The sequence below is a fragment of the Macaca mulatta genome, chromosome 19, assembly GCF_049350105.2.
Source record: "Macaca mulatta isolate MMU2019108-1 chromosome 19, T2T-MMU8v2.0, whole genome shotgun sequence".
NCBI lineage: Eukaryota > Metazoa > Chordata > Mammalia > Primates > Cercopithecidae > Macaca > Macaca mulatta.
Window position 1 is genome coordinate 22,921,091 of NC_133424.1, and position 15,271 is coordinate 22,936,361.

The 15,271-nt window shown below is 38.6% G+C and overlaps 1 protein-coding gene across 1 annotated transcript in view; it reads left to right on the forward strand.

Annotated features, from left to right (window-relative positions):
• Window positions 1–1,293: 1,293 nt before the first annotated feature.
• The window catches only part of LOC106995638 (zinc finger protein 728-like), a 56,687-nt gene continuing 42,709 nt past the window's right edge, over window positions 1,294–15,271 (forward strand). The window contains exon 1 of the mRNA XM_077979898.1: window positions 1,294–1,368. Coding sequence (XP_077836024.1) covers window positions 1,294–1,368 — 75 coding nt within the window. The remainder of the gene's footprint in view (window positions 1,369–15,271) is intronic.

Consider the following 15,271-nt stretch of genomic DNA (forward strand, 5'->3'; position numbering starts at 1 on the left):
AATTTGCGGAAGTCAGCGCACAAATATTAAAGAATTTATCCAAAGAGTGATTCCAAAATTGTAGAGCACCCAGCTATGGGTTGTAGTTTATGGTCTATTGAAGGGATTTGACGGAAGAGTTTTATAAGGCGCATAATGAAGAAAACCAAATTCAGTAATTGGTTAGGTACAGTTAGGTAGTTTCTTAGTTTGTACTATCAAGATGGAAATTTCTTGATTATGTAGTCAGAGATTAATTGGCAGTTTATAGTTTCTTAAGCCTGAATTTTTTTCCCCAATATAGTAATTTACAAAAAGTGCATTTGAATTAGTTTGTTTTTTTGAGACAAAGTCTCACTCTGTCGCCTAGGCTGGAGCTCAGTGACACCGTCTGGGCTCACTGCAATCTCCGCCTACCAGGTTCAAGTGATTCTCCTGACTTAGCCTCCCAAGTAGCTGGGATTACAGGCATGCGCCACCACGCCCCCTTAACTTTTTTTTTTTTTTTTTTTTTTTTTTGAGACGGAGTCTGGCTCTGTGGCCCAGGCTGGAGGGCGGTGGCGCGATCTCGGCTCACTGCAAGCTCCGCTTCCCGGATTCACTCCAGTCTCCGGACTCAGAGCCTCCCGAGTAGCTGGGACTACAGGCACCCGCCATCACGCCCGGCTAATTTTTCTATTTTTAGTAGAGCTGGGGTTTCGCGGTGTTAGCCAGGATGGTCTCGATCTCCTGACCTCGTGTTTCACCCGCCTCGGCCTCCCAAAGTGCTGGGATTACAGGTGTAAGCCACCGCGCCTGGCCGGATTAGGTTTTTTAAAAGTAGAATTTAGGAACTAGAACCTCTTCAATCTAACTGCCAGCCACTTAATTATTTGCACACCCCACAAGGAACTGCTGTTTCATTGCATTTTTCACATGTGTCCCAAGCAGGGCCTCAAGTCTATCCCCCATCCCCTATTTCTCCAGCCTGACTCTGGCTTGCAGTAAAATACTTAATTTCCACTTCCTTCTGACATTCCCAAATGCCAATTTCCCCTCCCTTATTCATATTATCAACTATTTGTCCTTTAGTGTACATTTTGATACCTGTTTTAATCATTTTTTTGACAAAGCATTTGATGGCACATTTAAAAAAATTTGTTTTCTGTTTGTAAATATTTTTTCTTCTGTTTTCCCCAGACACAGATACCAGAATGTTTTTGGGTCAAGGTTTCCCTTTGGAAACTTTATAGGGAGATGTGTCCTCAGCTACCCTTCAATTTTTTCTTGGACCTGAGATTCAGTACTGTCTGGGGAAAAACCAGGATACCCGCCATGGCTATGTCTGCGAGAGTGTCTAGTGAATATCGATCAGTTCCTGGGTCATTTTCTCCCCTAAGACAACCTGAGGTATGGAGTGGAGCCTCTCAAGAGAGCAGGTGAATGCCCTTTGACTGAGAGGCATCTTCTGGTGCGCTGTTTTTTTGGAAAGCTACCCCCTTGAGATACTAATATTGTCTTTACCCAACCCAGCTTCCATTTCTTGGAGACGCGTTGCTGTTCAGACAATCAGATGCTGGTAGTGAAGGGGAAACCAAAATAATTTTTGCCCCTGGATTCTCTTAGGGGACAGAAAAATAGTGATAGAAAAATGGTAAAAAGTTTGTGAAATAAAATAGCACTCCAAAGACAAAGAAAAAAAACTGATCCCAGTGAGATGGTGCAAGAACTTGCAAAGTGAAATATACCTGGGGCACTCACTGGGGCAGAGTTTGTTCAGAGTCTCCTGAGAGAATGATTATTGAGCACTTAAGTGAACAGGATGGGGTGGGAGAATCTCTAAAGTAATTGGATGGCCTGACTTGACACACGAGTCAGACATATCTGTACCTTGAAATGATTAAGTGATTTCTTCACTTATTTTGACCAGGTTTTTGTGTGTGTGTGTGTGTTTTTTTTTTTTGACAGTGTTTTCCTCTGTCGCCCAGGCTGTAGTGCAGTGGTGCAATCTCTGCAGTGCTACTTTTTGTATTTTTAGTAGAGATGGGGGTTTGCCATGTTGGCCAGGCTGTTTGAGCTCAAAATTCTGACCTCAAGTAATCTGCCCACCTTGGCCTCCCAAAGTGCTGGGATTGCAGGTGTGAGCCACTGTGCCCGGCTGACCTCAGTTTTTTAACTGTAAATTGCATTTTATTAGTAGGGCTTGAAAGGTAAGAAAATATTTACAAAGGGCATAAAAAATGTGAGTTTCAGAAAATAATACGTAATTATATATTTGTTGAAAATTCTCATTCACCTTTTTCTCAGAGTGAATTTAGAAGTTTTCTCAGGTTTGTTTTGTTTTGTTTTGTTTTTTGCTGAGACAGAGTCTCACTCTGTCACCCAGGCTGGAGTGCAGTGGTGGGATCTCAGCTCACTGCAAACTCTGCCTCCCAGGTTCATGCCATTCTCCTGCTTCACTCTCCCGAGTTGCTGGGACTACATGTGCCCACCACCATGCCCAGCTAATTTTTTTGTATTTTTAGCAGAGACGGGGTTTCACCTTGTTAGCCAGGGTGCTCTCGATCTCCTGACCTCATGATCCGCCTGCCTTGGCCTCCCAAAGTGCTGGGATTACAGGTGTAAGCCACTGTGCCCAGCCTTCTGGTGTGTTCTTTATGGCTGAATGATTTCAAACAGAATTCCATCTAGCTTTTAGAATGTTAGCTACTGAGAAAAAAAAGAAGAAAAATTGTTCTTCCATTTCGGCTGTAGAGAATTAATATATTTCCACAAGCAAATGTGGTAGATAATTGGGGAGTTACATAGATTCGTGAAAACATCAGTTTCTTTTTTTGCAGGGTGAATTTGCTAAAGTAAATATCTTTGTTCTATATCCTGTTATTTCGATTTTTGAGTTTAATGCTAAATTTTATGTGATGAAACTTGGTACCTCCTAGAAGTGTTCCCATATAACTGTTTACCACATGATTTTTAATACAAAAAGTAAAATAATACTTTATTGTCCAAAAGAAATAAATACCTTTCTTTCTCTTACTGAGGTACAAAATACAAGCACCTTAAAATTTTCTTATATGTTTTTGCATCATTTTGCTGGATTTTTTCAAACACTTAGTTTCAAAAACTAAGTGAATGACTCTGACATGGTAATTAAAGCTTGAGCCCAATGACTGCAAACTGAGGTTAATTTTGAGCGAGCAAAAGGAGGTTATTATAGGCCCAGTTAGTTCCTTCTGGAAAGCCTTTCCTGCAGATGTCCCAGCCTGCTTACCCCAGTGGTGGAAGAAGCCTCCATAGTGAGAGAAGCTACAGAGCCCTGCAAAGCTGGGGCCCCACAGGCAGATGCAGTTAAGTTTAAGATAGAAAGGGTTTGGGAGTGTCTTACTGAAGATAAAATTGTTACTGTTTTGAGGCAGTTTTGAGAGGTTTTAAACCAGTTACATGTAAGTTAAAAAAAAAAAAAATTGAATTCCAAAGGAGTATGGCAACAGGAGGAAGTACCAACTATAAGATCTTTAAGGATTGCAAAGATTAGGCAGAAAAGGGCTTTTTTTCCTAAGGATAAGAAAATAAGTTTAGAAAAAAGGTGAGGGGAATGTTTAAATGAAGGTTGAAATAATCAGGTTTTAGATCAGAGAATGTTTTACCCTGAAGTCAGTGTGTTCTTAGGAGGGATATAAAATGAGGTTGTATGGTGGCTCAGACTGAGCATAGCTCAGAGTTCAGGAGTCTGTGGGAAGAAAATAAACTTAAGTGAATTTTGATTAAGAAATATTTTATGTTGATCACTGAAGACAAATTCAGCTGCTTTTTTAATGAGAAAAAGAAGAAAATATGCGAGTGTTTTCCTGGCTGTGTATTAGGTAAGTAAAGAGAGCACCATCTAAGTCATAATGGGAAGGGTGAGTCTTTTCATAAAGTGTTCCTGGCGAACACAGAGGATAGAGAATTTTATTAATCACAGCTGTTTATTGTCTATGTGCTTCATCTTTTCCCACCTCTTTTCTTGGTTCTATACTTCCATTTGGCTTTTTGGGAGTTGTATATTTTATTTGAAACCAGTAAATATAACTACAGTGTTCTGCTGAGTTCTGTGAGTAACTCTATCGGGTTACTGAATTTCAAAAAGGTTATGGGAGTCCCCAACTTTTAAACAGTAGGTCAGAAGCATAGATGAGCCCATGGAGTTTGTGACTGGCATCTGCAGTGAGGACAGTGTTGTGGGACTGAGCCCTGAATCAGGGTCTATGCTGACTCTGGGTGGTGTCAGAATTCAAGTGTTAGACAATGAGTTGATGTTGGAGAATTGTTGGTGTTCATCAAACTCTGCAGATTTGGTGCCAGAAGAAAAATAGCACAGACTTCTGGCCTGGAATGAAACTCTAGGTGTCTGGGAATGGGAGGCTCTGCTCTCCTCTACACAGGCTGTCACACTGCCCCTTGTTCTTTGATTTCAGATCTCCTCCCAGGGTGACAGAGGACTGAAAACTTAGAGATCTGATGACAAACCCCTTTTTGCGAAAGCTGCCAGCAGAGGATTTCCACCCACTCACAAACACTAGACATTGATGTGTCCACACCCCTCTCAGGACAAGGCACCACCCTCAGGAATTTTACCACAGCATTTTTGACCCTAGTGGTTTTTTTGGCCAAAAACCTACAAAAGTATCTACAAGTCTCCTGGCATATCTCTGTTTTCAGACACTGAATCTGCAGTAGCGACCTGTTTCTCCACCAGCCTAGGGTTGTCGACCACGTGTTCATAATCTTATCTCCCTGCACAGCCCCACCTGAGCCACTATCTATTGCGCAGACCAGTCTGTCCACCTGCATTGCAGTCTCTCTAACCCAGGGACTTTTTTTTCTTTTAACTTTTATTTTTGGTTGGTTCAGGGGTACACATGCAGGTTTGTTGTACAGCTAAAATTGTGTCATGGAAGTTTGGTGTGCAGATTATTTTGTCACTGCAGTACTAAGCATAGCACTAAAAAGGTACTTTTTCTGACCCTTTTATCTGCCACCCTCCATCCTCAACTAGGCCTCAGTTTCTTTTTTTCCCCTCTGTGTTCATTTGTTCTTGTTATTTAGCTCTTACTTATAAATAATAGCATGCATTTGGTTTTCTGTTTCTGCATCAGTTTTCTAAGAATAGTGATCTCCAGCTTCATTCCATGTTGCTGCAAAGGACATAATCTTTTTTTTTTGTTTTGTTTTTTTGTTTTGTTTTATGGCCACACAGGATTTCATGATTTCATGATGTTTATGTACCATTATTTGTTTGTTTGTTTTGAGGTGGAGTCTCGCTATGTCACTCATGCTGAAGTACAGTGGCATGATCTCAGTTCACTGCAACCTCCACCTCCCAGGTTCAAGCAGTTCTTCTGCCACTGCCTCCCGAGTAACAAGGATTACAGGTGTGTGCCACAACACCCAGCTAATTTTTGTATTTTTAGTATAGATGGGGTTTTACCATGTAGGCCAGGCTGGTCTCAAACTCCTGACTTCCGATGATCCGTCGCCTTGGCCTCCCAAAGTGTTGGGATTACAAGTGTGAGCCATTGCACCTGGCCCATATTTTGTTTTTATTAAGTTTTTTGTGTTTTGTTATATTTGGAGACAGGGTCTCACTCTTTTTCTCAGGCTGGAGTGCAGTGGTGTGGTCTTGGCTCACTAAAACCTCAACTTCTCAGGCTCAAGCTATCCGCTTCTACCTAAGCTTCCCAAGTAGCTAAGAATAAAGGCTTGTGCCACCATGCCTAGCTAATTTTTCTTTTTGTATTTTTTTTTTTTTTTTTTTTTTTATAGATGGGATTTTGCCATGTTGTCCATGCTGGTCTCAAACTCCTGAGCTCAGGCAATCCACCTGGCTCGGCCCCCAAAGTGCTGGATTACAGGCATGTGCCATCATATAACCATACCATATTTTGTTTATCCAGTCTACCAGTGATAGGCATTTAGGCTGATTCCATGTCTTTGCTATTGTGAATAGTGCTGCGATGAACGTGATTGTGCATGTGTCTTTGTGATAGAATCATCTGTATATTTTTAGGTATATACCCAATTGTGAGGTTACTGGGTCAAATGGTAATTTTGTTTTTAGTTTAGTGAGGAATCACCACACTGCTTTTCACAATGGTTGAATTATGATAATGGCCATTCTCACTGGTTTGAGATGATTTCTTGTTGTGGTTTTCTTTTGCATTTCTGTAATGATTAGTGATGAGCATTTTTTTATATGCTTGTTAGCCACATGTTTGTCTTCTTTTGAAGACAAGCATCTTCTTAATGTTTTTATCTTTTAAGTGAGGTTTTTTTTTTTTTCTTGTAAACTTGTTTTAGTTCCTAATGAATTCTGGATAGCAGACCTTTGTCAGAAGCATAGTTTGCAAGTATTTTCTATTATTCTGTAGGTTGTCACTTTACTGTGTTGATACTTTCCTTCGCTGTGAAAAAGATCATTAGTTTAATTAGGTCCCATTTGTCAATTTTTGCTTTTGTTGCAATTACTTTTGATATCTTCATTATCTTTGCCAGTTTCTATGTCTAGAATGGCACTTCTTACCTTCCAGGGTTTCTTTTTTTATATACATAATTTTTCAGATTAACATTTAAGTCTTTCATTTACCTTGAGTTGATTTTTTTATATGGTGTTATAAAAGGATCCAATTTCAATCTGCTACATAGTGGTAGCTAGTTGTTCCAGTACCATTTATTAAATAGGAAGTTCTTCCCACATTCCTGTTGTCACCTTTGTTGAAGATCAGATGGTTTTAGGTGTGTGGCATTATTTCTGGGCTCCCTATTCTGTTGCATTGGTCTATGAGTTTGTTTTTGTACCAGTACCATGTTGCTTGGTTTACTGTAGCCCTGTTGTATAGTTTGAAGTCAGGTAATGTAATGCCTCCAACTTTGTTGTTTTTGCTTACGATTGCCTTGGCTATTCAGGCTCTTTTTTGGTTCCGTGTGAATTTTAAAATTGTTTTTTTAGTTCTGTTAAAAAATATTTTGGTGGTTTGATTAAATTAGCATTACATCTGTAAATTTATTTCAGCAGTATGACCGTTTTATGATAGTGATCTTTTTTATTCATGAGCATAAAGTGGTTTTCCATTTGTTTGTATCATCTCTGGCTTCTTTAAGCATTGTTTTGTAATTCTTGTCATAGAGATCTTTTCCCTTTCTGGTTATCTGTATTTCTAGATATGTTATTCTTTTCTGTGGCAGTTGTGAATGGGGTTGTGTTTTCCATTCAGATTTGGCCTAGATGTTTTTGATATATAGGGTTGCTACTAATTTTTGTACATTTCTTTTGTATCCTGAGACTTTCCTCAAGTTGTCAGTTTAAAGAGCTTTTCTGCTTAGAGTATATGGGTTTCCAGATGTAGAATCATGTTGTTTGCAAATAGGGATAGTTTGACTTTCTCTCTTTTTGTTTGGATGCCTTTTATTTTTATCTTTTGCCTGATTGCTGTGGCTAAGACTTCCAATTTTATGTTGAATAGGAGTGTTGAGAGAAGACGTCCTTGTCTTGTGCCAGTTATCAAGAAGGAATGCTTCCAGGTTTTGTCCATTCAGTATGTTGGCTGTGAGTTTGTCATAGATAACTTACTATTTTGACGTATGTACCTTCAATGCCTAGTTTGTTGAGGGTTTTTAACGTGAAAAACGTTAAATTTTATTGAAAGCCTTTTGTGCATCTATTGAGATAGTCTTGTGGTTTCTCTCTTTAATTCTGTTTATGTGATGAATCACATTTATTGATTTGTGTATGTTGAACAAACCTTGAATCCCCAAAATAAACCGTAGTTTATCACAGCGGGTTAGCTTTTTGATAAGCTGCTGGATTTGGTTTGCCAGTAGTTTGTTGACGATTTCTTTTTTTTTTTCTTTTTTTTAGATGTAGTCTTGCTGTGTCACCCAGGCCGGAGTGCAGTGGTGTGATCTTGGCTCACTGCAACTTCTGCCTCCCAGGTTCAAGTGATTCCCCTGTCTCAGCCTCTTGAGTAGCTGGGCTTACAGTTGTGTGGTACCATACCCAGCTAATTTTTTTGTGTTTTTAGAAGTGATGGGGTTTAATCGTGTTGGCCAGGCTCGTCTTGAACTCCTGACCTCAGGTAATCAGCCCATCTTGGCCTCCCAAAGTGCTGGGATTACAGGTGTGAGCCACCAGGCCCAGCCGTTTGTTGAAGATTTTGGCATCAATGTTCATCAAGGATATTGGCCTGAAGTTGCCTTTTTTTTGTTTTGTTTTTTCTCTGTTAGGTTTTGGTATCAGAATGATGCTGTTCTTACACAATGAGTTGGAGAGGAGTTTCTTCTTTTTAATTTTTTGGTTTTGTTTTAGTAGAAATAATTTAATCTTTTGAAATTGTTTTAGTAGAAATAATATCAGCTTCTATTTGTACATCTGGTAGAATTCAGCTGTGAATATGTCTGGTCCTGAGCTTCATTTGATCGGTAGGTTATTTACTACTCTTTCAGTTGTTTGAGCTTATCTATCTATTTAGGGCTTTGATGTTTTTGTGTGTATTCAGTCTTGGGAGGATGTATTTGTTCCAGAATTTTTTCATTTCTTCTAGAGTTTTGTTTTGTTTTTTTATGTGCATAGTATGTTCATACAGACTTCAGTATATATATATATTTTTTATTTTATATTTGCTTACGTGCATAGTATATTCATAGACTTCAGTATATTTTTGTGGGGTCAGTGGTAATGTATCTTTTTCTCATTTCTAATTGTGTTTATTTGTATCTTCTTCATTAATCTAGCTAGTCGTTTATTTACCTTTTTTTAAAAAAATAGATTGAATGCCTGGATTTCTTGATCTTTTGTAGTTTTTCATGTCTAAATCTCCTTCAGTTCAGATCTGATTTTGGTTATTTCTTGTCTTTTGCTAGCTTAGCGGCTGATTTGCTTTTGCTGCTCTCAGTCTTTTGTTTATGTTGTCAGGTTGTTAAACTGAGATCTAACTTTTTGATGTGAAGATTTAATGCTATAAATTTTTCTTGTAATACTGCCTTAGCTGTATTGCAGGATTCTGGTATGTTGTATTTTTGTTCTTATTGGTTTCAAAAGACTTCTTGGTTTCTGCTTTAATTTCATTATTTACCAAAAGGTTATTCAAGTGTAGGCCATTTAATTTTTATTTAATTGTATGGTTTCCAGTTGTTTTATTGGTATTGAATTATATTTTTCTTAAGCTATAGTCTGTGTGTATGGTTTGCATCATTTTGGGATTTTTGAATTTGCTGAGAATAGTTTTATTTCTGATTGTGTGGTCAATTTTAGAGTATGTGCCACGTGGTAATGAGAAGAATGTGTATTATGGTATTTTTAGATGAAGAGTTCTGTAGATGTCTATTAGGACTATTTGGTCAAGTGTTGAGTTCAGGTCCTAATATTGTTGTTAATTTTTTTCTTCAGTGATCTGTCCGTTAGTGCCTGTGAGATGTAGTCTCTGATTATTACTGTGTCAGATTCTAAGTCTCTTCATAGGTCTCTAAGAACTTGCTTTATTCATGTGAACCCATGGATTTTTTTATAACACCTTTCTCTCTTCTGCTTTCCCCCCCATAAATGTCCTTTCAAGTGCACACAGTGTGCAAAATTCAGATGTCCAAGAGTTCAAGAACTTGTCCAGAGACCTGGCTGTTTTAAGAGAAAATATAAATTTGCAACAAGAGGCTTTATTCTCATATGTGAAAATAAGGGAGGATAACTTGCTGATTGTTAAAAAAAGGTTTAGATTATGTGTATATATTTCTTCTGCTTTTTGAAATATATGTAAATCATATTAACAATGAAACAAACCTTTTGTCATTCTTTTTGACTCAGAATTGTCTTTATTTGGGACCTGAGATTCATTGCTTTCTTTTTGTCTTGGCAAAAGATTATTTTTTTTTTATCTTTAGTCTTTAAACTAGACACAGATTTGTTCAGAGTAAACTTCATTTCAAGAGCATTAAAAAGTTGAGCACGAAGATCAGAATAAATTTAGCAATACAGAATAATATAGACTAAAAGATACTGAGTAAGTTCTTTGGCAGAAACCTGATTATCCAAGATGATTATTTGCAGGCTGACATACTTACACTGCAAAAGCCAGAAGAGTTCAGTGTATAAACTGAACAGCGGAGTCTGTTGTACTTGGGTTACTTCAGTACAGTTAGTGCAGTTATGTGTAGTGTTTGTAGACAACTTGCATTCATATAAATTAAACAGTATTTTCTACAATAGTATGAATATAAGGCCACAATGTTTACTTTGAATTCCTTAGTTATTTTAATATTGTTATTCATACTTTTGAAATACAGTGTTTTAACTGAATTATAGTTCAGATAATTTTTTAAAATCTTACATACCTTCTGACAAGTACATAAAATTAGTCATATATGTATATCTGATATCCAAAGAAATTTACCATTAAATTGTTACAGTAGATATTAGTCTGACATGCTTATTAATTTATCCAATAGTAATAATTATAGGTAAGCATAATTTTAGCGTCATATTTTACCAAATTAGTATGCTGCTATTACGGAACAAATAAACACAGGTGATATGGCTACCCAAAAACCATAATAGCTCTCCAGTTAGCTATGTTGCAAGCTCTAATATATTCTACTATATTAACACAGATTTCAATGTTTTATAAAATAGTGCTGGTGGAAGCTGTCAGATATATTCCAATGTAGATCTCACATTCAATGGTTAGGAAATAAGAGAGCAGCAGAGATGGAAGATAAATCTTTTAAAATTCTGCTGAGAACTGGGCATGGTGGCTCATGCCTCTAATCCCAGGACTTTGGGAGGCCAAGGTGGGTGAATCACCTGAGGTCAGGAGTTTGAGACCAGCCTGGACAACATAGTGAAAACTTGTCTCTACCAAAAATACAAAATTAGCCGGGTGTGGTGGCACATGCCTGTAGTCCCAGCTATTTGTGAGGCTCAGACAGGAGAATCACTTGAACCCAGGAGGCAAAGGTTGCAGTGAGCCAAGATCACACCATTGCAGTCCAACCTGGGCAACAAGAATGAAACTCCATCTCAAAAAAAAAAAAAAAAATTCTGCTGAGAATATGCCCCCTTTATTCAATAATGCTCATGTTTCTCTTGCTGAGAGTAGCTATGCATTTCGGGTGTTTGGAGAGAAATTCTTGTTAGGGAGGTATTTTCTGGCTGACTTGATCAATTTTATATCCAATCTCAGTTTTTTCTTAAGACATTTTAACTTTTTTCTCTCAATATAATTTTTCTCAGAACAAGAGCTGTTTTTCTCTTGAATGCATTGCGTGTCTGTTTCAGAAACCCTATTAGTATCCAATGGTATCTGTGAAAGATGTGGGCTGTCACAGTGAGAACTCTGAGAGCTATCTCTATCTGGAGTCATGCTAAAACCCGGCAGTATTTTTTCATGTCACCATTATAAATAAAAACTCAGGCTGAAACACTGCTCCTTTTTCTATTATTGTGAAGGTGCAATTCTACCCAGGAGGTCTGCAGACTCTCCTCCTGCTGCTCAGGCTTCACTATCTGATGTGGCACCGGAGTGCTGCTGTGGCAATTGGGATTCAACTAAGATGTGAGTTTCCAACTGTGAGCCCTGTGCTGTGGGCCGTGCCTCAGTGGCAGATGGTAGGGGTCAAGAGAATACACTAGCCACCAGGAGAGGGAAACAGGAGTACTCAAGCCCAATGCTCGGGAAGTAGAGAGCTATTACTTTAAAATTTAAATAGCCAAAATGATAGCACCCGAATCAACAATTTTTGTAGAAGAGTCAAAGCCTACCTTCACCAGACACTGGGGTTCAAGTTGCACAACTACCTCCAGTCATGAAGATGTGAAAAGTTTATTTTTTCATTGATTATAACCATTTAGCATACATGGATGGCCTTCCCAACTACCAGGTGAATTTAGGATGAACTATGTGTGACATGGTGCTGTAAATTCTACTTGTAGACGAATTATGGTGATTGTCTTTCTGTCTTTGCAATCTCTTGAGCAAATTGACTGTAATGCATGTCACATTCACATGTAATTGTATCATAAAACAGTTTTCTTTCTGTTCTGTTATTGTGGAGTTCCTTTGGGGCTAAAGAAAATTTTGCTTTTAATTATATTTTCCAAACCCAGTCTAGAATTACCAGACATAATGTAAACACATAAGGTACCAACTAAGCTTTACTCTAGATGGGCCTTTTTGGCTTCCAGTCAATGCACAATTGTGCAGTGAAGTGCATGCTGTCCCCTAAATATGCAGGTGGAATTGTGTCTCTGCCTACTTGGTATCTATCATCCTCTACAGTCACTTTTAGAGAGGCTAGACCGGATGTCTACAAACTTCGTAGGTCAGATATTAACCATTTTACCTCTTCTGATGACTTGTGTCTTCAGACTTGAAACTGATTCAGTGACCATCTGTCACCGAAACCCAATCAGTAAAATATGTGCATTGAGTAGACCTGTAGACATGAGAATCTCCATTTCTCCCTCCTTCCTCATGCTAAAATGCCCACAAATGTTCAGGTAACATTTACCTTGAATATTGCTGCTACTTTACCCATGCAGGGCCTGAATTTGCAGCTCCAAATTCTAAATCTAGGTCTTGAGAATTGAGACGGAAAAAACAAGTTTTTATCTGAGGAATGCAAGTCCTTTTAGGCATCAAACTCAGAGAGACATTAAAATGAGAGCACAGTCATGTTTCTCTCCCTTTTTTTTCAGCTATATATCTCTTGAAACTGTTCACTGTTGCCACAAGTAGCTATAAATTAAACTAATTCCACTCTGGACACTACATTCCATATCCTTAACCTTGATGTATATCCAATCAATTATTAAAGTTATTTCTTTACATAAATAAGAATTTCTCACAACCAATTTTGTATCAGTGAGCACTCACTGTTCCTTTTTTTTTTTTTTTTTTGCCTTTACAAATCCACTTGTAAGTGCTGCTAATCAAAGTGTAGGTTCCAGGCAACTTGAATATTTCGTCTCAAGTTAAAATCCTTCAGCTTGACCCAAATAAACTGTCTGCTTTTGTTCATGTCGTGTCAGCTTTTTTAAGGTTAACTATTATTTAGAATGTTCTAGAGCAGCCTCTATGAGGGAATCTCTCCTTTGATTTCACTTTACTTGCTGTAACACCCAAAAATGCAGAGTGAGGTTGATTTCACCTAGAATTTGCAAATAAGGTCTGGCTGACCTCTGCTTGGGATTTACAAGGCAGGGCCGGACTTTGGATTTAGAATTTATAGAAAACCAACAGGAGGCATTTTCTGCATTGTGAGATATCAACATAGACATTTTGAATTCCTCTTTTGAGAGTGTGGCTTTTTGACCTTTTCACATCTTTTTCATTAACTTGCCATAGTTACGTGAGAGGCTCCAGGGGTAAATAGAATCTGATGGCAGAATCTGTAAGTGTAAACAAGCATCTTAAGGCCACAAAGTATCCAGAGCCACGACCACAACTATACCTACCTGTAAAATGTGATACTGGAGTAAAGTATTCTTGTCCTTCTACTTACCCAACAGCTAGCAAATCAGGACAGCTAGCAAATCAGGACGGATGAGCCAGGTTCTGGAGTTCAACCAAGGCAGTTCCATTTTTTATTTAGAATCATCCTGAGTCTTCTCTGCCTGGCTTATCAGTGGACCATCAGCCCCAGGTCACTGGGAACCCTCTCACAATCACCTGTGAATCTTTGAGACATTTGAGAATGTCCAGAACAGAATTGTGTCAGGCTGACAAGAGTGATTAATTCTGCTTCTGTCCCAGTATGAGAGAAATGAGTCATCCTGTGTTTGTTTTGCCCCTTACACAAGAAGTATCTTTGATTGGTACCCAGATGAGAGTTTTTCCAGTTCCCTGGTACTTGGGTAAAAAATCAGGAGGTCTGGAGGCTCAAACAGATAAACTAATTGCTTTCATTTCATATAGTCATTAAAAAAAATAGATGAAGCAGGCCAGGTGCAGTGGCTCATACCTGTAACCGCAGCACTTTGGGAAGCCAAGATGGGTGGATCATCTGAGATCAGGAGTTTGAGACCAGCCTGGCCAACATGGTGAAATCCTATCTCTACTAAAAATACCAAAAGTAGCTGGGTGTGGTGGCTCATGCCTGTAGGCTTGGCTACTTGCAAGGCTGAGGCAGGAGAATCTCTTGAACCTGGGAAGTGGAGGCTGCAGTAAGCCGAGATCCCATCTTTGCACTCCAGCCTGGGCAACAAAGTGAGACTTCATCTCAAAAAACAGAAAAAGAAAAGAAAAATAGATGAAGCAGTCATGGTTCCTACCATCCTGGCAGTTTTAGCCTAGACTAGCAACTGGAAATATGGTTGAAATATACATCAGATGGTGGGTACAGTAAATAGACGTGTGCAAAAAATTGGGGCTTTATTTGGGCCACTTTCTTTATACTGTGGCTTCTGATGTCTACACCTGAACTTAGAAGAGTCGTCATTATTATTTGTATTTATTTTAGCCTGCTAAGAATACTTTTCTTTTTTTTTATTTGAGACAGAGTCTCGCTCTGTCGCCCAGGCTGGAGTCCAGTGGCGCGATCTCGGCTCACGGCAAGCTCCTCCTCCCGGGTTCATGCTATTCTCCTGCCTCAGGTTTCTGAGTCGCCGGGACCACAGGCGCCTGCCACCACGCCCAGCTAATTTTTTTTTTTTTTTTTTTTTGTATTTTTAGTAGAGACAGGTTTCACCGTGTTAGTCAGGATGGTCTCGATTTCCTGACCTTGTGATCTACCCACCTCAGCCTCCCAAAGTGCTGGGATTCTAGGCGTGAGCCACCGCACCTGGCCAGAATACTTACTTTTCTTCTAAAAAAATTATTCTAGATAACCTTAAGGGATTTTAAAAAATTGCTTATTAGCATATAATATAAAATTTGCAGGGCAGTGGCAAAAAAGATTAAAATTATACAAACTCAGACTTAGGTTTACTTAAGTAAGCTTTAAAAAAATGAACTGACAATACCCCCCAGTGGCACAGAGAACTTAATTGTACATCGGCTGTACACTCTGCCCCAGCCCTGTTCATATTCACCCTTTTTAGAGTCCTTATTTATGTTTGGCTCTACCCTGGCATCTTGCCTCACAGAACTGATTAGAAGAGATCAGAGTTTTGGGTCATGAATCCTGTTGCCTTTTTAGAGCTGCTGCTGAACATTTTCTGCAACCCAACAGATAAATGGGAAATATAAAGTATGTATTATAGGATCTTACTTTTCAAATTTTTTATTAAAACCAGTGCTTGCAGAAACATTATTTAGCAACTTGTTTTCTGTTCCTGCAGATCTAG